The sequence below is a fragment of the Buceros rhinoceros genome, unplaced genomic scaffold (assembly GCF_000710305.1).
Source record: "Buceros rhinoceros silvestris isolate BGI_N320 unplaced genomic scaffold, ASM71030v1 scaffold19463, whole genome shotgun sequence".
NCBI classification, from domain to species: Eukaryota; Metazoa; Chordata; class Aves; order Bucerotiformes; family Bucerotidae; genus Buceros; species Buceros rhinoceros.
Window position 1 is genome coordinate 8,650 of NW_010405617.1, and position 23,052 is coordinate 31,701.

Here is a 23,052-nt window from a genome sequence, read left to right on the forward strand (position 1 = left end):
CCCTCCACCAAAGCAAAATAGCCAGAGGCCTAAAGCACACAGCCTGTGAAGAGAGGTTGAGCAAGCCAGGTTTGTTTAGTCTGGTAAGAAGGCGGCTAAGAGGTGATCTAATGGTAACCTACAATTACCTTGAGGGCAGGTACAGAAAGGACGGTGCCAATCTCTTCCTGTGAGTGCCAGAAAACATAAAGGCAACAGCCATGAATTACAGCCTAGGACTTGAAGCTGGACATTAAAAGAAGTTTTTAGTAGGAGAGTACAACAGCACTGGCACAGGTTACTGAGAGGATTTTAAGGTCTTCATCTGTGGATATTTTTAACACTCTGCTAGACAAACCTGTATCGAACAGAGCTAGTGTTGGTGTTAGCTCTGATTTTGACAGTGCTGGACTAGATTACCTTCAACTGACCCTTCCAACTAACGTAGATGCCATGGTTACTGACTTTAACAGAACACGTGATTTGCTGCACAGACAGTGTTGCTTTCTGACTCTTTTTAGAAGTTTGGCTTCTTTCAAGCCACACAGCCTGAGCAATGCTGTGAGTGCAAAGCAGCTTTCCCAAATAACGGTTGTCCTTCATCTATCCTAAGACATTAGGACATTTACTGGAATGGCACTAACCTGTCATTATGAAATCACTTGAGTAAAAGCTACTTTAGAGCATAGCTGGTTTTTTCATAGCCAGTCGTGATGCAAAATGCCTCACACATTTTGACTTCAGCCTAGAATTCATTTTGTATTGGTTTCTGGCAAGTGACAGGTTTAAGTTCTGCTATGTGCACCAATGCAGTCCCACTGGAACAATCTCTACTTCCTTTACTTGGCTCCTGTTCCTCAGCCAATCTGGCCATTATGGTCTCATCCAGCAAAAGCTCAGCTTTCTCACCGTCTCTGAGGCACTTCTACATTTTGCTCCTGGGGATATAACCAGGACAACAGCTGGGCAAGTTAGGTGTGCTCTTGGACCACGGTAGAGTGTTTAACCACTCATGGGACTGAGCCCTGCCTCTCGAAGTATCCCCCTGACTCTCAGTGGTGGAGCTGTGTGTTATTGAATGTAAACTCAAGGTTTTGGCAAAATTTCATTTTAAGACAGTCCAGCTAGAGAGCTCCAACTTTGGGTTTGAAGGATTTCTCAGTTAAGAGATAACATAATATTTTCATCAGCTATGAGACCTCTTCTTTGGAACTACCCACTATTTTCCACCAAGTATTTTCCTGCACATTTCACCTGCATTTGGAACAGGAACCATGTCAAATTATTTCACTTTGGCACCTCCTCCATGATAACAACTGTTTTCAAACAGTCAGTTGCAATATGCATCAAAGTTTTCATGAACAAGTAGCAGCCCATGTCTCTTAAATAAACATGGTCTAGCATAAATATGACAATCAAATAAATGTAGAGCAAAAATATGGCAGTTATTGGCTTAGATTTTAAGATTGGTGATTTTTACCTTCTGCATCATAGCCAGCACACAACCACCAGCACTTTAACTATCATGATGAGATAACTTCAACTACAATAGCTAGAAGATTTGATAAAGGTAAAGAATCTGACTATGTAAGTGTATCCATGAATGACAGAAGCCCTATACTTCCACTCCTTATTCTCAAACATACATGTCTGTTAGAATATCAGTGCCAGTTGCCAAAGCAATCCAAAGACAAAAGTGAAGCATCAACAATGAGCATTGGTAAAATGGAAGATGAGTAGCCCGGCCTTAATCCCGTTTCATATAGGTGTTATTAACTCCACATTATTGGAGAGCACCATCTTATGGCAAGCAGACTACTACTAATGGTGCATGTTTGCTCTATCACAGTGATCCATTAGGGAAGCTGTTGTGTGCTGAAGAACAGGGTCATTCATCCAGGAGATGTGCTTGTTGACGCTTCAGATAGGCTTTCTAGGGTTCCGACTCCTGTTTAAAAGAGGGGGGGGAAATATTATTAATGGTATGAACACATTCTCATCTCCTCTGCCTGAGACCTTTGCCTATAAAGTGCCCCTAACCCTAATCCACACAGCAGCCAAGGATGCATCATTCTGAAGCAGTGATCTGGCCAAGTTTATAGAGACACTCCTCCAGGCCTACCACAGGTTAATCCCTAAACAAACAGGAAAAGAGCTGCATAAAAGCTACTGTTTCTCATCGCAGTAGGACATCACCTTTTTCCTAGGACTAGTTCCTCAAGCTACAAAGCAAGGCAGGCTGCCAAAACAGTCTGCTTTTGTGGTTCCCTGCTGAGGTTCCCTCCCACTCCTGTCTCTCATGGGGTCCAGAAATAAATGGATTCCTGGCAGAAGAGGAATCCTACAGATACCTAAGAGCTACTGTCCAGGCCTGAAACAGTACTACTACTAGACACAGCTACATCTACAGCAGTCAAAGGAAGAAAAATCTTCTCTTACGAGTCTGATCTACTGCCAAAAGGTGCAAAGGTGTCTCTTTGAACAAGTGTCAAGGCTTCTATACGGCAATAAAATCTCCTCTATTGCACTGCCCTCAACAGAAAGACATTATCTAGCTTCTATCTGTACACATGTATTTGTTAAAACTGAATTCTTACCCAAAAAGTTGATATAACTCCTGACTGCTCCAGCATTTCAGCATTTAAAAAAAATAAATTAATGCCTCATGAATAAATGCTGTCCTGGCAAGCCATTATGCCAAACTGGTCCAGGAAGACGACATTTTGGTGATATAAGCTGCAAACATTCCAGCAATTAAGATCCTAGTTCTATCTTCTATTATAATTAAATCAGTTGCTTTCAATTTAGATTGAAAATGTGAGGGAGAGCGTATTCTTTAAACTTCATTTATCTATTGTCTCAAATTAACTCCCATGTATATGCTTGGTTTCATGGCAACTGTTACAATTACCTCATTAGCATAAAGTTGCTACGGACAAGGTATGGATCAGGGAAATGGCGCAGCCAAACACACAGAGTTCTTTCAGTTCAAAGAAAATTCAATCTCAATTATTGCAAGAATTCCATGAAAAGTCTGCAACGCTACACTGACCTTTGATGCCAAAGTAGGTTTCAGTCCAAGAAAGGAGAAGACAGTGTTGGTCTCCTTTGACTCAAAGAAGCCATCGTAATCCTAGAGATTAAAAAACAAAACAAAAACAAACAAAAAAGACTCAACATTTGTATTCGTGTTTTCCTGATTGATCTTTTCACACCACGTATTAGACTAAAGGGTGATAATGCTCAGGAGAACACTGATACTTACCGATATTCTCCTGTGCAAACCTAAAAGCTATTCTAAATTGTAATATAACCAACTACAATGGCAAAGAAAAACACATAAATTCTCTAAGTACACCACCTTTCACTCTATTTGTCAGGAAAATATAAACATGGACTTGCATTAACAAGAAATCTATTGTGGGTATATTTTAAAGGTATTTAAGTGTCTAACAATGCACTGGGTTTCCAGCACACATTTTAGCAAACAAAAATAATTCATAACATGGAAACCTCCAAAAAGACGTTCTAAGGCATCCTTATTTCTTCAGTGGTGGAACAGAGATTTCATCATCATCATATCCTTTGAAATCAGCAACATATCTCAGCCTTGGACAACCACATAGTTAATACAAAATGACAGCATAAAGAAACACTGTATAAAAAGATTAAAAAATAAGCTTCATTATCACGATTAAGTTCCTTTTAGGTTTCACCTGCTTAAGATCGGGTTCTGATCTCAAAGTGTTACTACCACTTTTACTGCATTTATTGCATTGGACACCTGCTACTCTTCTATCATCAGATGAGCTGACAATATTCACTTTTCAAGGGAAAAAGAAAAAACAGCACAGTTTAGTGAACGGATTTGGCATATGGCAAGAAGCCAAGAAGTTTCATGTTCTCTTCATGGTTTGGCAAAGATTTCCTCTATGACCACGAGCAAACACTAAAGCACCCAGTTCAGTCTTTTCCTCCACCACATAACTGCAAAATGGAAATATTAATCTTTACTTAACCACTTCTGACATGTAAAATACTCTGCAAATGTCAGGAAATTTCAGGTATATATGCTCATGACTACATAGTGATTATCTCTAAATATCTAAGAGTAGTAGATATGCTTAACTTGACAGCATTCAACAAGAGAAATCCCTTTAAATATTGACTGTGCACATACATGCTTTCAACAAAGAATAGTAACAGGCAGTCTCCGTGCTTCCGCATGCTTCCCATGTGTGCAACAGTCATTCCGAACACACCCGAGCCCCAAAATTAGCATTTCTTTGGCTCCTAACCTCTAATCTCATTACTTTTTGAGGGCTCATCTTTCATTGTTTCAGTTTCAGCTGCTTTCTCTGAAATTGGAGCTCAATTTTTCCCCAGCAGCAGCTGCTTTGCCCACTTGTCTCCTTCCACTCCTGCTTTCTCTTGAACCTGTAACCTTTCAAACCATCCCACAACCACAGGGTACCATGTAAGATAACCAGAAGAAGCTCTAATTGAAAAGCAGAAATCTTTCTCTGATCTGACTATTCTTGGAAGACTGTCATAGGATATGCCAAGAGTAGGAACCTTCTTTGATCTTCCAACCAGACTTTACTCATGCCTAGCCCATCCACTTGTGCTTACATTTTGGCTTCTCAGATCCTGAGCAGGAAGCAGAAATGGTCTGGGCAAGCATTCTGCTTCCCAGTATTTATCTGGGTCACAATGCAGTGCGAATCCATGAACAGCCTTCATCCCACCAGCCAGACCCAATTATATGATATAACAAACTATATCCTTGCAGAAGAATGGTTGTTTTTTTGTGAAATAACTTTGTCAGGAAACTGTGTGCTTGTAGATGAAGACTTTACTTCCATCTGTTCTCCTTTTTTTCTCTCCAACAATGTAAAATAAAAGATTGTTTGGACAGAAAATACTTAGCCACCATAGCAAGGATAATATGGCTCCCATGAGATCCATAGTCATCCTGCAGATGTGCAGAATTTCTCTTAAAACCTTCATGGTGCACTAGACAAAGATGCTTTACTAGCATTTCTGTAATGATATACTGCTTTACCAATGTGAACACAACTGTCCTAGCAAAGTGATTCTCTGCAGTTGCATAATCATTCAAATACCCTCAGCCCAGAAAAGAACCACAGCTGCACAGAGGCAGTTTCCCAGCCTAACCCTCTATACTAAAAGCATCAGCCCTGAAAGACAGGGAGAGGCCAGCAGGAGCGTATGATGGTCATCAGGCCTCAGACATATTAGCTGACATAAGTAGAAAGAGTAAACCTTCTTAAGATGGCTTTTTGCTTCATCTTCTTAAAATGTGGCATATTCCTGTTCTACAGACTAGGGCAGAGCTAAGCCTCATGTCTGACCCTCTCAGCTTCTGTTACGTGTGTGTGTATCTACGTATACACAGAGAGAGAGAGCCCACACACTTCTTCTAGCTGGGTTTCATATCCATGGTTCAGCTCTGTGCAATGCATAATTTCCAGTGGATACCATTTACTCACTTCACTCTCTGGGGAAAGTCAAATTTACTCGCTTTCACTGCTGGGGGAAGGAAACATTTGAAGGAATTAAGTAGTTCTGGAGCAAAGGGAGGTAGAACCTCCTGGAATGATCAGCGTCATAGATGGGAAAACAGACTTTGCAAACATGCTGCTTATCATTACGAGCACAGAACTATTACCATTACTGTTTAAAATGCTAACATATGAAGATATTAGACACAGGTTTAAGTTCCCTCAGTCTTAATTTTAGGTACTGTCTGTTCTACATAACCCTGAAATTAAATAAACAGAAGGAATAGACACTTTAAGATCAATTTTTAAATCATTAAAGGTGATGAACTTCTGATAATTTCTGAATTAACATAAATTTACAATTAATAGCCAGAAAGTAAATCCAAATAAAACAGACAGATCTCACAAGTAAGCCATGGCATAAGCTGAAACAGTACTGAAAGCAACCTCAACAATGCCGTGGATTAAAAAGGGAAGATAGAATCACTGAATACCTAGAGGAGTAGTATGAAATACTGATGCTCTGCAGAAGGATGTTTGATTAAGCCCTTGATCTCTGCAAACTGCATGGATGCTGTTAAACCTGCAGATGGTCCAGTCTGACTCTGCTAAAGCAGATGAAGGGCCATGAGGGACACAAGCTATACAAGCAACGACATGTGAAGACAGTCCCTTGCCAAGTTCAGCTCCAGGCTGCCTCCAATCTTGACATTACTGATGAGCCACTTGCATTGGTGATCATCAGATCCATATTGCACACCCTCTGAAAGTTCTGTCTGTTACCTGGTTTAATAAGTCACCCTCAGTGAATACCAGGAGTCTCGTGGATTGGCTACAACTCTCGGTGCCACTTTTCCAGTAGATGTTGGGATGGTTGAATTTCCCAAGCAGGATGAGAGTTTGCGAGCACAAAGCCTCCTGTTACTGAAGTAAGAAGGCTTCATCAATAGGCTCCCCTTGATCAGGCAGCCTGTAGCAGACACCAACCACAAGGTTCCCTTCATTGCCTACATCTCTAATTTTTACCCATAAGCTTTCAACCTGCTCGTGGCTATTCTTCAGGGACAGCTCTTCATGCTCTATCCATTTTTTGATCTAGAGGGCAAAGCCTTTGCCCCTCCTTCCTCGCCTGCTACTTCCGAACAGCCTGTAGCCATCAACAGCCACACTCCTGTCATGGGATTCATCCCACCAAGTTTCAGTAATGGCAATCAGGTCATAGCTTTCTAGCAGTACAGTGGCTTCCAACTTCTCCTCTTTGTTGCCCATGCTGTGTGCATTGGTGTAGAGGGACTTTAGCTGGGCTGTCGGCCATGTCAGCTATTTAGAGGACCACCCCTTAACTCCTTTGAGATATTTCACCCATGTTTCCCTGTTGGCTCCTACTACCTCAGGAGCCCAGATTCATCTCCATTATCATAAAAAGCTTTCTGCAAGTGCTAGTCATCAATTTTTACTTCCAGAAGTACTTAGGCCTGATTTAGTATATTTTTTCTACATTTTTACAGATTATCAAATCTGGATTCACCTACTGAAAAAACTGTGAAGGTTAAACAATAAGCTAAACTGAGTAAGTGTATGTTTGAAAAAGCACAAAACCCAGTGGACTCATTAATTTTAAAAGGAACAGAATATTTAATGTCACAAGAGATTATTCACCAGAAGCAACATCCCCGATGTTGCGAGATATCTGCACTGCGAAACATATTAAAATGCTATTGACGCTTTCTTACTTTCATGGGGAATGGAGGGAAGAAGCATCATGGTTTTAGATAAAGTAGCAGTAAAATTTTAAATAGGAGTTTTTTCCTACTAATGTCTGCAATGAAAATATATCATCCCAAAACTATCACCACCACCACGGCTTGGCTTCGTGAATGAAGATCTGGGAAGGGCTTTTTCCACGCTCACTGCAAGCGATGAGCACACCCTTCGGGCTTCGGGCAACCATCCTAGGAGAAGGACAACTCTGACTTCAAAACCGTGCAGACGGGGCTCGTTTAGCCTTGTAAGGCATCCCAAAACTATGTATTTGAGATATTTAAACGTGAAAAAAAAGGTTACAAAAATGCATAGTAGTCCTATAAAAGTTGAAAAAAATCACTTCAGTATGGTAGTTCCTTAAAAGATTTTTGAGAAGCATGATCTCAAGGAACATGATCTCAAGGACTCATCAGTTATGCTTTGGCATGTGGTAGGAGTTCAAAGTGGGCATCCCTGGCCTTCCGTGTAATACCAGTACAATAACACATGTTCCAAAAACATCCTGTCTTTGACTTTACCTTTTTAAGGACAGAAAGTCTGTGCAGATTTAGGCTGCATGTAAAGACACTATCTCCACTGATGAGCACATGGAAATTCTCGTCTCATATGAAGAACATCCCACTGCTACCAGCAGTAAATGCAGCAGCTGAAGAAGGAAAATGGTGCCAAGCTCAGTGGAAGCTGAGAGCTTCATACACAGGGAAGAGCCCAACGCACTCATGAGACGATGGGTTCCACTTGGAAAAATTCTGTGGGACGCTCTGCCTCCCACAAAGGAGGGGCATCACCACCTGCTGGTTTTGGCAAGGCAGGGGTTCCCTGTTTCTGCACCAGGCTTTGTCACCAGTAGCAAGTTAACACGATCCCTTTGTCACTGTCCCAAGCAGCTCTACCAAGCCAGTGGGCACTGTGGCTTTGCTGGGATCAGCTGAGCAGTGTTGTCTTGCCCCTGTGCAAGGAAGTGGCCCCCGATGACGCCCTAGAGGCATTCAGAAGGCAGCTGTTAACCTAAAAATACATGAGTATGGCAAACTACCACCCACTAGCCCACTTCAAAAGACAACAAATATAATTTTGACTGTATCGCTTTAAATTACAATCCTTTGTGTTTTCCAGAGCTGCTATTGACATATAAAATTCTGGCAACATCATTAGCTGGTTAAGGCTACTAAAACTAAGGAGACATCGAGACAGTGGATGTGAATCATCAGTGATGCAGAGATGCTCAATCCCCCTGAAAAAATTGAAAAGCCCAAAATACAGACAATAAATCACAAAGACGGGGGTATGAAAGGTTACAAAGAATGACAAATGCTAGTTAGGAGAAAAAAAAAAAATGTATCTCAGGATGGTTTGAGGGGATAGAGAAATGACAGGAGTGTAAATAAGGCAAGCAAAAAGCTATTGCAAGTCATAAAAGACTTCTTAACAGGGTAACAGCCATCTGACTGCTTTAGGCTTAGCTCCTCACCCTTAAAGTCAATGGCAGCTTGATCACCCACCAAGCACTCTGAGCAAGCTACAGCCCCTCTGATTTACTACCAGAATGCTTACAGCATTAAAGATGCTCTCAGAGCTACTGGGGAATGGGCTACCTGACCTAGTAAGCTCTTGCTTTGTTGAAAACAAAGCAAGCTAGCTGTTCTGAAGTTTCAACAGCTCCCCTACAGCCAGGCAAAATCTTTCTGGCCTGGCATGGCATAAAGCTCTTCTTTGCTTTCCCTGCTCCTGCTGAGTGACTCTAAAGCAGGATAGAGAGGCAGGTCGTGGCTGCAAAGGTCTTCAGGAGCAAAGTTACCCCAGGTGGTAATGAAAGGAAGGCTGTGAAGCTCACTGTGGTGGCAGGATGGTTGGTACTGGATGTAGGGCTCAGCAGACCCATAGGGCACATTGCCACAGCACACTAAAGATGCTGAATGTTTATATGGCTTCACCAGAAGGCTGAAGTTCATGAAAGAGGAATGTAATAAGAATTATAAACACAAAGTGCTACTTGTTTCAGAAAAACAGCTAGAGACAGGCAAAAAAGAAAGAGTGAGTTTATTAAACATCTTAGACAAATCCTTATTGCTTACCACACCAGAAAGCAGAAACACAGGGAACCCACTCAAATACAGCCTGCCATGCTTTTCATGCAGATTTTTTATAATGCATTCATTACTGGAGAGCACTTAAAGATTAGTCTATCGGCATGCTGTTTGAATTTGTTTCTCTTTGTCAATATTTTTAATAAATGATTATGATATCTCCATCCTTATAAAAGGGGCAACATAATTGCTCTTAACATAGTGGGGAACCCATAATTTAGATGCATTGAATCAGCACTTTGCTACTGACTGAGGTGAATACTGTATGCCACTGAGAATGAGCTGCTAGCATCCTTCCCAAAAAGGGCAGTTTGGTTATCCTTAGACAACGTGTGTGCGTGCAAATCTCCTTTAATATTATAGAAATACAAAAAAAAAAAAAAAAAAAAAAAAAATTGTCCGCATGACTCCAGTCTTTATACATGAAAAGTATTTCAACTAGGGCAAAACCCCTGTAAAATTAAAAAAAAACAAAAAAAAAAAAAAAAAAAAAGAACTTGTCTGCATGACTCAGGACAAGCTAAACATGATGGTTTTCAATTATCTCACATTCTAATAAGAACTCTGCACAAGATTTTTAAAAAGCTTATACAATTGTTTCTGCAAAGCAACCTGTTACTCCTCTGCTAAGGGCCAGACGTTTATTTCAGTAATCTCTTCAGTTGTAGCTTCCAGAAACAAAGACTTTAATAAAAGGGAGCAGATGTCAGCTACAGCTCTATTGTTTTGTACATGACAAGCCGATGTGATGTTTGCCATTCATTCAGCAGCTGTGACAGGGTACACAGACATCAGCTGTCTAAGAACTCCTCTCCCTCATCTCTAAGACAGGGAGTTCAAGCACAGAAGGGCTTCCCCCAGCCAAGCACTGAAGTACTCAACCAGCAGAGTGCCCACCTAGGGCAGGGGAGTATCCAGGGGAGTCAGCAGCAGAATCAATAAGTACTATTGATGATAACAGGTGCCACATCCCCCTTCTATGCACCTTCCAGCTCAGCATATTATTTTAGAGATTGTTTGGATAAGAATATTATCAAATCAGATCACGACAGGAATTTGAGAAGAGGAAGGGATGGAAACATCAGGGAGTTACCTATGTAGTCATCCTTTTACATAAGTTCATGACTAAAAGACATAAACTGACCATGCTGCACAGATGCTCTGCATGCACGTATTTTAACTTGGATGTGTTTTAAGGCAGCTGTAACTTTACAAGGGACACGACAATCACATGTTGGTTGGTTTTCCTCTTAAAGCATTTTATTCATATCAATATTAGGTGACATCTCAGAGCACTAAATGAAATATGGATTTTCCCCTTCCACTTGTTTATTTTAGGAAGCGGACACTGGCAGAATCATCTTTCAGCACTTCCTTTGTTTTCTGTGTTTCCTTCAGAGATGACAGAAATGGAAGGCTACTAAGGAAAGAAAAAAGCCACACTAATTGTAATGGCACTGCAATGTATTAACACCATTTTTACTTATGAATTGACTATAAAGCTGCTATATCTTCAAAGTGTTTTAGAAGAAAATCAAATTTGCATGATTACAAATGAACAGTGGTGCACTGTCATGTATTTATTTCATCCTGGTTGTTCTCTGACAGCATCCATGGCCTTCTCTAGATATTGTTCCAATATACTGCTACATCTGTATTCTGTGCAATACTGTGTGTCCTCAAAGCATTACTGCCACTTGGTAAGCTTTCTTAACCTTTCCTCCTATATCCCATATATCCTATATTTTAGTAGAACTGGCCCTTTATAAAAGATTTTAACCAAATTAGTCCACAACACCTTCATGAATAAACTCCTTTTCTTCAAGAAAGAATGGCACAATAGGAAGTTTCTATTCCTTGCAAAGAAGAATTAGGATCCCAAACAAAATTGTTAGTAATTACGTCACACTTACTGATTATCCATAAGTTCTGCAGAACATCAATGTAATAAATATAAAATAAAAAAGAAAAAAAGTAATATTCTATACTATATCCTGTAAAGGAGACAATTCTAATTTTATACTGGTCATTTTTAAGTACAAACACCCTATATTATTACATTTAGGAAATAGAGAGCATGCAAACACAGTAAGGTGTCTTCAGAGATGTATCAAATCTTTGACAGCTGTCATCCTTACATGGTGAGATGGTTTACAAAATACATGCTCCTTCACTTTCAAATGGCTATTAATGACGTCTAGAATGCAGAGAGGAAAAGAGTCCAAATAAATGCTCAACAGGAATGTTCTCTCTTCACTGCAAGGTAAACAGCAGCACTACAATGCATTACTAATATCAGTGCTATCTGCTCTAAAGAGGATAAAATTCTTGGATTATTTTATTTTTACTGAGTTGCTGAGCTTTCATTTTCTAAGCCCTAACACCAGGCAGGTTGGCTGCTCTACACTTTGCCTCTGGTACCACACTCCCTGTTATTAAGTGCGTGTCACAACGAACTAAAGCTCTTTGCCTCAGGACACAGAAAAGTATGGAGAAGTGGACTGTAAAACCATGAGCATAGTCTGTAAGTTATAACCATACAGACCTTGTGAATGGCCTGAACTGTATCTTGCCAACATGGAGATGACACATGGGCTTTCCAACACCAGCTCTGCCTTCTATATTCCCTGCTTGAGAAAAGGGCTTAAACAGAAAGATAAACAGTGCTGTGTCCCTGGTCTCTAGTCACTCACATTCAGCCTAGGGTCTGTGGACAACTGTGAGCCACAAACTACTCCAATGCAATTGCAAAAAGTAATTAAGGACAATTTCAAAACAGCTCAAATCTGCCATGCAGGAAACTCTACCTTTGATGGCAAAAATAATTAACCAAGAAAGTTTCATCATCATCAATCATTAACAGCTGTTACATAATCTCTGAACAATTCACACCAACCTTTATCTAGAGAGATTATCCCTCAGACTGAGGCCACCAAGATGCTAAGTGAGACACCTCCAAGGGTGCAGGGAAGCAAATGTAGACTTCCTGAATACCAAATTTGCCTCACAACTGCTCCAGCTTCTGAAGTAAACACACTACAGCAGGCATGCTAAGGTGAATTCTCTCACGTTGCCTGAGGATCCAGAGAGACAGAGTTCAAGCTTTCTGTATCTGTAGGCACAAGAATAATGACAAAGTCTTCAATGACAGGACAGGGCAGAAACTGAGATGGCCTCTAGCCAGTTTTCTTAAATCCTCTCTTTCTCTTATCAGTGAGTAGTTATTGATTTGCCATTCAACGCATATAAAAAAGGCAGAGAAAGAAATATGTATGAATCTTAACAGGATCTTTAAAAAAAAACCCAGAAGAGATTGATGCTTAATAGTGCAAAGAAATCAATGCCACAGTAATTGCCTGTGTGCTGAATAGCTTCTTGAGAATACTGCACCTCTTTCAGCAGCCTATTTTATTTCTTTCTTGTCTACAGGCCTTCACTGTTTTGATGAAGTTGATACCCATATATTACATTTCAGGGAAGGACAATAAATATCAAATATCTCTGCCTCTACTGCTGCCCACTGGCAAGTCTATCAAGACTTACCCTAACACTCTAAACCACATGAACAGCTTCCAAGTAACAAAACAAAACAAATAAACAAACAAACAAAAAAAAACAACAGAAAAACCCAAACCAAAACGAAAAACGAAAAAAAAAAAAAGGAATCAGCCTGCTACGTAAGTAATTTTCTTTCAGTTCAAACTCCCACCAGGAAACAGACTTCTTTTAAGTGTTGGTTGGCCTAAATTTCAGGTGGTTTCACATCAGTGGCAGATTTCTGCATATAAAACTGTCACTGTTTCAAAGTGCTAACTCATAGTTTTCTAAGGTTAAAATCAGAGCGCAGTTTCACTGGGAAGTGGAGAATTCCAATCTTCTGAAAGATCCAGGAGTCACTTCTAGTCTAAAAAGGGTTGTATATTCAGTCGTGGAGATTTCAGAGAAGGCAGAAGAGGGTGGTCTGAGGCACAGGCCTAATTTCAGCACCACTTTTCCAGCATTTCTTGCATACCTATTTAGCTGTTACTTGGCAGGCTGTTACTTTGTGTTGCTGGTCACAATGTTGATTCACTTGTTCCTGATGCTGGTTTGTTCTTTGCCTCCAATGCTCTGTTCCTGTACATCAAACTCAACTGCTTGTTAATGGCTGTTTTCAGCTTTTGCTGTTCAACATGTTGTTTATCACTTTCTTTTGCCTTGCCTGGGAGAACCATGATAAACACACTGGCCTTGAGCCTAATCTGGTATTTGGCCCCTCACTGCTGCCATCCCAATCCTCTGGGAACCATCTCATGAACACTAATAACTAGACACCTTTCTCCTCTCTCAGGAGCCGCTTTGTGGAAGAAATGAAGAATGGCAACTTCCTCTTCTCCTCCAGGAGAAAGGTTTGTTTCCAGCTTTGTTGCAATGGCCCTTCAGTTCTTGAATATCCCAATGGAACCAGAAGGTTATACAGTTATGAGCAGTGACACTGATTTTGGCTTTTTGTAAGGTTAACCACCCACTTGGGAATGACACACAGGAATGTGCCCTGGGGCAACCAGTTCCCCAGGTGCAAAGCGTGTGGGAGAATTTGGGCAGGTGCCTAGAGCAGTTTTCACCTCCAATGGTCTGGGACTTCACTCCTGAACAGACATGGAATCCTGATGAACTGACAGATCACTTGAAGGAAGGATGCCTTGCATATACCATAAAGACACAACCTATAGTACTGTGGTAGGGCCTGCGGTAGGCTCAAAGAAAGGAGGGCATCTCTGGACCTGAGGACACGCAGACAGACTGTGAGGATCTCTGGATCTGCGGACACACAAATGGATACTGTGAGGGTCTTTGGATCTGAGGACACACAGACGCTGGATAAATCAGAATTCCAACCCTCAACTACAAGAGTGGTTCCTGCAGTCAAGAAGATACAATGGAAGCATAGGTCAATACACTTAGTAAAGGAGCTAGAAGCTCATCCTGAGGGAGAGCAGGAAGAAGAGATCATGGACTGGCCAGAAGGCAGATATTTCGAAGCATCACCCAAGGGGGTGATTCACACCAAAGATGCCCCACTGTCTAATAAATTACCAGAAAAATGAAAAACATTATGCTCTATTTACTGACGAGTCCTGTCAAACAGTGGGAAAACATTGGAAGTGGAAAGCTGCTGTGTGGAGCGCCACAAGTCACAGAAACTGTCACAGGCAAAGGCGAACTGAGTCAGTTTGCAGAAGTAAAACCCATCCAGCTGGCCCTAGGCACTGCTGAAAGAGAAAAGTGGCCCACAGTCTGTCTCTACAGAGACTCATAGACGGCAGCAAATGCCCTGTGGGGATGGCCACAGCAACAGAAACTATCTGGCAGCACAGAGGTAAGCCCATCTGGGCTGCTGCATTGTGGCAAGACATTGCTGCCCAGGTAGAAAACCTCTGAGAAAAAATACATTATGTAGATACTCACATGCCCAAGAGCCATGCCACTGAAGACCATGGAAGTAAGAAACAGGTAGATCAGGCTGCCAGAACTGAAATGGCCAAGGCATGCCTGGACTGGGAATGTAAGGGTAAGCTATTCATAGCTCAGTGGGCCCATGACACATCAGGACACCTCAGAAGAGATGCAACGTACAGAAGGTCTTGTGATCGAGGAGTGGACCTGACCACTGAAGCCATTGAACAGGTTATCCACGAATGCGAAACATGTGGCATGATCAAACAAGTCAGGTGGGTAAAACCTCGCTGCTGTGGAGAACATGGCTGGGAAAGACAGTGTGGATTACTTCTCCCTCAAGAAAAGGCAATCCCGTTTGTGAGCTTCCTTTCACTAAAGGGCCAGGGTGCACTTGGTGGGTAATGCAGGAGAATGGGGAAACCCAGTGCGTACCTCAAGGAGGTTTACCTGTGGGGGAAAAATAATCCATGACTTGAGATGTATGTCATAGCTCTACGTCAAAGTACAACAGCAGGAGCCACTAAAACTGAGGATGAGCTTCGTAAGGAAGCAGGCAAGACATAACTGGCTTCAATGCCCAACAACTCAAGTCAAAACACCAGCTCCTTTTCAGGCTCTACTTGTCTTTTTTTTTTTTTTTCCCCAAAATTATCACCATTTTTTTTCATGCAAACTGCACGATTTCACTCTTGGAACATGCACTAGGTGTTAACATTTCCTTACCGTTACACAGCAGTAACTAGAGCAAGATAACTGTAGTAATTTCAGATTTGCACGACTATAAATTAGAAGAGCAGGTCCATGTGCCTGATTTGTCTGAAATGCAGACTCTCTTCTCACACACGTTATAGCAATCTCATGAAGATGAAACAACAGATTCTAAAGTCAGAAAAATATGTAAATAATCATAGTGTCAGCACTATGACACAGCACTGGATAATCAGTAAAATTACTTGTGTTCTTGTGTGCTCTCAGCTCTTATCTTGCTTACAGGAAATAAAAATTGTTCTTGCTGAATACATTATTTCAAAATCCATTAGCAGAACTTCTTACTGGAAAATTGGGGAGTGAATCTCAGAATACTAAGAAGATAGATTAACGATCATATCTGCGATTACATCAACTCAGAAAATTTCAAGGCCTTGCTTATACTTCAAAACAAGGAGTTTGTCTGTTGGTGCCAGAAGGATCCCTTCCCCTGTGGTACAAGACATTTTGTGAACCAGTAAGCACGGGTCACCCTTTTTTCCTCCCCTCTTACACCAGCTATCACGGGTTCAAATGGCTGACACCATTCCATTTTGAATGCTTACTGAAAACACTGAAGACAAACTTACTTTCTATTCAGTTACATTCTGAAAAGTTTAATTACAAATACTAATTACATTAATTCAAATGATAATGCCCTAGCCAGAAAAACCTATCCAGAGATAATACCCTCATGAACATTGCTGAGGTTTTCTACTTAAGAGAAAATGGGGAGAAAAGAAAAACCTACTAATGCTCCTACAAACACAGAAAAAAACAATATGGCTATGAACACGACATTGAGTCATTGCTCATACACCTCTACTGAAAAAATATGAACAAAAGAAAAACTGCACTTACTTTGCTTTGCCTTGTCTAGCCCTCTTACATTTAGAGGGACAGCGATGGATCTGACCAGTTTGTACTGTAAGCAAATAAGTCTGTATTGTCAGTAACAAAATATAAGCCAGAATAAGTACCTAGGGGGTTTCCTGGTGAGAACTGGCATCCATTAAAACAGACAGTGTTTGTTATTAGAGCAAACTGGATTAGAAATTGCCTGGACACAAATCAGGAATAACAAGGTACAATTTTCACTAACTCAGCTAACAGAAAACTCAGTGCATATTTAAGTTACTTAATAACGATTTTTAAGTTATGTCAAGATAAACACATGAAAAGACTCACGTGGAAATGACAAAGAGAGACAAGATGTGCAATGTCTGCTGACTTCATTTAACTGTGATTTTTTTAACCCCCTTTCCAGCACTGACCTTTGCCTCCTGCATAATGTTTTGCCTTCACTTTATTACCCAAGAACTTCATTAACTAATGCAGCAGGCTAACTGACGAATGTTGGAGAACCTGCACAAACCTCTTCCTTCATGCTAGAGAATACAATTTCTTTTAAAGTGTCTTTGCTCTTTAAAGATGTTCATGCAGACAGTGAGGTCTAGTAATAGGATTAACTCTGCTCAACTAGAATGGCTATCAGCAGAGCAGGCAGATTACCAAGATCATCTCACATGTTGCATGACATCTTCTTCCTTACTAATTACAAACAGCAATTTCTAAGACTAGGTTAAAACATGCTATAAAGACAAGCTGAAAGGGTAAGAAACAACAACCTAAAATACCCAGGCAAACTAAAAATCACAAAGAACGAAGAAAATAATACTATTTGTAAGTGAGAGGCTGCTCCGTAAGTGAGGGTCAAAATTTCTTCCATATCCAGATACATTTCTTTAACCAACATTTTTTACTTGGAATTAGAAAGATATGACTTATACTACTGAGGTAAACAAGTTTGGCCAATACAAAGCATATATGGAGAGATGTTAAATACCCTGCTTCAAGAAGCCAGTTAGCTGCTGCATCATACCCAGTCTGCTTATTGCAGAGGATCCTAAATCTCTTCTTAATGCTTCCTACCTTATGCTAACAATTACACTGCAGTTGATAGGTTCTCAACAGACCTGAATTATCCATCAGCCAGAAACAGCTTCTTTACAGCACCGTTCAGTCTGGCAGGGCCGAATTTAGGACCAGTTTGGATGTATTTTCACCATATTGAAGTCAGAAACCCACACAATACCCACATTTACATTACATTTCCAGCTATTATAAATCACAAAGATCCTCTTTCCCATTTCATTTTTCCTACTGAATTCACAGACAAACCTTCCTGATGCAGCCAGGTGGCATATCAACCCGTCCTCTCTCCCACTAGCTATTCTAACAGGTACCTTAAACTTGCCTCCTAAAGGACGTACAAGTCACACGGTTGAAGTATGAAAAGACACAGCAAGGCAAAGAGGGCCTTTTTACAACATTTGTTTCAAAGGTGAGTAAAAGTACTGGGAAGATTCTCCCAGACTGCAACAGTGAGTAGGACTCAGAGCTGCAGTGTACCATGTCAGCTAAGCAGGAGAGTAAAACATTCACATGGTGCCATCCTTAACACATCACAGGATACCCCTTCAGCTTGCAATAGCAGATGGAGATGTTATTGCAGCTTGCACAATCAGAGAAACCAGCCCGCCCATCAGTCTGTTGTCAGATTTACAGGCTCCCATGCTTAGCAGTCTTTCAGCAAAGGAAGACAAGTCTCGAGCTGCTTTGTGCTTTATGGAAAAATAAAACTATTCTACAAACAGCAAATAGTTTTCATTTATCCTAGAGACTCTGATTGCATAAACGCTCTCTGAGTATAAATACAATTTACACTGTAACAGCAGCAGAGAAGGAGCTTAATGACAATGCCAATATAACTCAATCTAGCCACTGTTCTCATTTACTTTGCCAAAGATTTCCTTATGAATTTTTATGTTTGGACTAGACATGAGTAGGAAGAAAACTATAAACCCCCAGCTTATAGTGGTCTCACAAGGGACTTTACCATCAGAAGGTTGTACATGAAGCATGTGACATTACAAATTCTTACATTCATGGAGGGCATCCACTAGCTGAAGACAACCTTAGGATTTACAAATGAGCTATCTGAATTTTCACTGTGTGACCATTACCTGATCCTATCACCCCAAACTACCACCATTAATTCAGATACTACTAGAGAACCCTCAATAGAAAGTCCCAGCTTTTTAAAAGGCCAACAGGTTATACTGATATATTGTTCACTGACAACGATAACAGCTACTTACTCCACAGTACCGATCACCACTGAATATCTGTGGTGGCAGTGGATTGCCTTGCGCAGGCTGCTTATCCTCAGGAATATTTTTATACATCCATTGTCTTTTCTCCTCTGACATTGTGATATCCACTTCTTCAAACTCTATGCGATTAGCTTCCAAAAACCTCACCACATCTTGCTGCCTCTTCTTTATCTAGATGAAAGGAAGAAAAAGAAAAAACAGCTCAGAGCAAGTCCAGGATAAACCAGGCATGCTTACAAACCTGAGAACATTCCACCTCTCCTGTCCCACTGTCATGGGATGGGAAGTCACAAACTCAGGAAGACAAAGTAGAAAGTATTTTTTCAGTTTTCAGTTTATCGAAGTTAAACATGCAGTTTCTTTACATGTTGGCAAAGGTTATACTTCTTTACCTCATTTCTAGAAGGCTATCTCTTTAGTTCAACCGGGAGAATTTTGGCCTTCACCCTATAAAGATGCTTAAAATAAAAAAATCTGTATGAGACTTTTCAGAAGTAAGAGTTAAAAGAGGCAGCTTGTTTTCAAAGTATTAGGGGGTACATTTTTTAAATATACAGGCACCTAGAAATGCAAGGTAAGCAACCTAGCAAGGCCCAGAAGAATATACTCTTGTAAGTGTTCATTGACATAAACATGTCAGTACATCTGAAAAAAACCACCTCAGCTACGCGCTTTTTTATTTTCCTAGACACCTACACATCTTTTAAAATGCAGCTTGATAATTCCCTAAGTGAGGCTTTTTGATAATTAAGAGTGTCTGTCTGCATAGTACACGTGCCTAAAAATAAGCACAATCTCTTGAAAACTAATTTCATTTAAAAAAAAAAAAAAAAAGAGGTTTGTACTAAATGTATAGGGTTTCTGCCCCTCAGAGAGATTATCATCTTTGTACAAAGACCTAACAGAGGCAGAGCTCTGGCAGTTTTTAGCTCGTTGTAGCTAACTAAGATGAACGCTTAACAGCTAGCTGGGCTTCAAGCAGATACACTTAGATACTTCTGCCTCAAATAGGACTACTGTATGTCAAGATAGGAATTTCTGAAATGAAAGTCTGCAGGGCCAAAAAAAGCTACCTGGGCTCATCCAGCTAGGTCTGCTCTTCATTCTTTTCAGTCCATAGTGTACTTTTTGTGTCTACTCGATGAAAAGAATTCTTACAGAATCTATAAACTATGTTATAATTCTTACAGCTATCATCAACAGTGTTATTTGAAGAAAAAAAATACAGCTTTAATAATTTTACAGTATTCCTGGAGTGTCAGATCCACGCAGTTGCTGACTGGCATAAAGCCCAGGTGGATGAATCATGCCTGTGGGTATCATATGACCTAGATACTATCTGGAAATCGGAGGATTTTTAAAGTGCATTTGCTAGTTGTTCTTGACACATAACCCTGTCTATATGCACCACAAATATACACAACTTTTCAAGGCAATGCTGATGAAATCACTGTTTCCTCGAAATAAGAGGGTAGCCATCCCAAGAAACTGTGAAGACAAAGCTCTTAAATGATTACTGTCTTTCTTAAGAAGCGGGCTGCATCGTAAGTTTGTGTCTCAGTGTCCTACTCTTTTCCTTTTCTTACATATACTGGCGGGGGATTTTAGGCATATGTGGAAGGATCACTTTGTCATACAGAAGGCAGCTGCTGAAATTCTGTGCAAATAATGCATTATCAACAACAACAAAATTACCCCATCACCATCACTGCTGGTACTGAAGACAGCGACAGCATGCCTTTCACTCTCCTTAAAAATTGCAAAGACAAATTGTATTATCAACGTAGAAGTGAAAAAAAAATTTTCATTTGTCTTTTAGCACGAAAAGCTGCAAGCGAGGTCCAAAAGAGAGAGACTGAGAATTTTAAACATGAATATTAAGTATTTGTTCAACCAGAAGTGAGACATTTAAACAGATGTGTGGGAGAGGTCATTTCCTTATAGTGGAGTACTGCTAAAACAAACATTAATTCCCTTCTGCGCTGGTCAGAACTAGCAGCAAACTACAGAGTGCCTGAGCCAGCCCCTTGGTCCTGAGGGCAAATGGCATCATCTGGCCCAGTCTGTTAAACCTGCAGCCTCTCAACGTGCCTGCATACAAACCGTACATTGGGAGTGATCCCTGGCATGCTGTAACATCTACATTACAGCCACAAGCTGTTTGCAGGACTGTAAGCTGGTCTTGGCCAAAGCTGGCTGTGCTGGCAACCATTCTAACAGAACCAGAGTGCTCTACTGCTCAGGCCCAGGCCACATACCAGTACACATGTATCTACATGTGCCCATTTTAATCTGCTGTCTTCCAGCAGTGTGTGCACTGGGCACAAGCTTAACTGCAACTTAGATTTAATCAGATCCCTAATATTTTGCTTTCACACCATCAGAATTCTTGCACAAACCCACATTTCCTAATCTCTCCTTTTTATTTTTATAAAACTAATTAAGATGTTGAAGTGAAATAAATTGCGGCTTGGTTTTTTTTATAGCCAGAAGCCTTGCAATTCTCCACATGACATCTGCATGAGTTACCAGCTGTGAATGTGTCAGCTGCATAAATTTAAACAAAATGCCCTGAAAATTTTTAGCCAAAAAAGTACCATCTTCTCCTCCCCCAAGAGATTTGATTCAAGCCTGTAAACTAAAACAAGAACATTAGTTACTTTTAAAATCCTATTAAATTACGCCTTGTTGGTTAAGATGGATGCTCAGAGCATCTGCCACAACAGAAGCCAGATGATTATTCCCCAAGAAAACGACAGGACCTTTGTCTTCCTCTGCAACTGGATCTGTGCCGCAGGAGTGCGTCAGCCTCACAATCCTGCCCGCAGCTCTCATCTGTGGTTACTCTGAGTTCTAAAAACCTCCAGCACTCAACCACATGAAACACTGAGCAAAGACAACATGGCACAAAGAGCAGTGACAATTCTCCCTCTCTCACTAGCCTGTGCAGAGAATCTGAGCTCCTGTCGAGAGCTCAATGCAGAAAAATACATCATTTGGCAAACTACGGAGGTGGATACTTTAGTTCTCTTTGTGAAACTCAGCCTTGTACCTTGCTGCTTCTGAGGTTTCCAGAGTGTGATGCAACTGAAAGGAACCTGAAAAGAACATTGATACAATCAGAGGTACTGCGTTCAGAAAAACTTCGTTCGTGACTACTCATGTACCACTCAGGAAAGATCTGTATTCTTACAGGATAGACTGCTTTAGCACCAAAATATTTTTAATATGTTTCAGCACACCAGAAGACACTATGAGATACACCATCAAAATACATATCCATTGTGAAGTTTCAGAGGAAAATTTTTACATACTATGATCCTAATTTATCTTTCATGCAGTGAAGAATACTCTGATAGAGCTAATAGTCTACTATTATAATTCAATGTTTGTTTCCCATATTTTTAGCAGGGTGATTGTTTTCTGAACATCACTTCTCTGGGGTTGGTTTCACTGTTAATCTATATTTCTAGTCACAAAAGTAACACATAAAAACCAAAACCAGATACACCTCCATTTTATCCAGTATTTACGGCTGGTTTCCTTATTAGGATTGAAAACCATGAAAATTAGGATGTCCACTCTGATACACAAAACTGCTAAAATGAGCTAATCACTTGTCAGGATCCCTATTTATAAAGAAAGTCTATGGCAGCTAAAGTATCCTGTCTTTCTGCCCTAGTTTTCATTTCTTTGCACTGATTTGCAGCAGTAGGATATATTTCAGACTGCTTTGAAGAAATACTTCAGACATGCTCAGGGATTATCTGTTCTGGTCTTCAGCATCCCTGAATTAATTCCTCTTAGGAGTAAAGAGTTTCTTTGGAATTTTTTCCCTCCTAAGCTCTATTCCTGGACTGATAATAGCAGAGAATCTGCTAGTCTTTGTAAATTGTTCCCATAGTTAATTAACGACCTTCACTTAAAATATTTGCTTGCTTCTCTTCAGAGTTTGCCTCACTTCCACCTTTCAGCCACTTTATTTTTCAAATCCTTGGCTATACTGAAAACTCTTCTGTTACAAGATTTCTGTTTCCCATACAACTAACATGGGGGAGAAACAGATCTCCGAGCTAACCTGGACAGTGATCTCAGGTAACAAGAGAAATAATATTGCTCATTTAACAGCAGAATGAGAAAACGAGGATGATACCATCATAAATCACGTCCAGACTGGAGCAGAAGTTTAGCAAAATCAGATCACATCCTCTATTTAACCTGGAAGCTTCTCAACACTTCCAAGAGGTCACAAATTCCTTCTTTTTCCCTCTTTATGCTTCCTGAACCTGTTTTCAGAAGAGCTTCTGTACTGGAAGGGCTTGCTGTTGACAGCTG

At 40.5% G+C, this 23,052-nt stretch overlaps 1 protein-coding gene across 1 annotated transcript; it reads right to left on the reverse strand.

Annotated features, from left to right (window-relative positions):
* Nucleotides 1-3,031: 3,031 nt before the first annotated feature.
* Nucleotides 3,032-18,888, reverse strand: SH3BGRL2 (SH3 domain binding glutamate-rich protein like 2; the record flags this gene model as incomplete). Its single annotated transcript, XM_010133809.1, has 2 exons — nucleotides 3,032-3,112; nucleotides 18,703-18,888. Coding segments are annotated over 2 exons (267 nt in total), but the record flags the coding sequence as incomplete, so codon positions are not given.
* Between the last annotated feature and the right edge of the window lie 4,164 nt (nucleotides 18,889-23,052).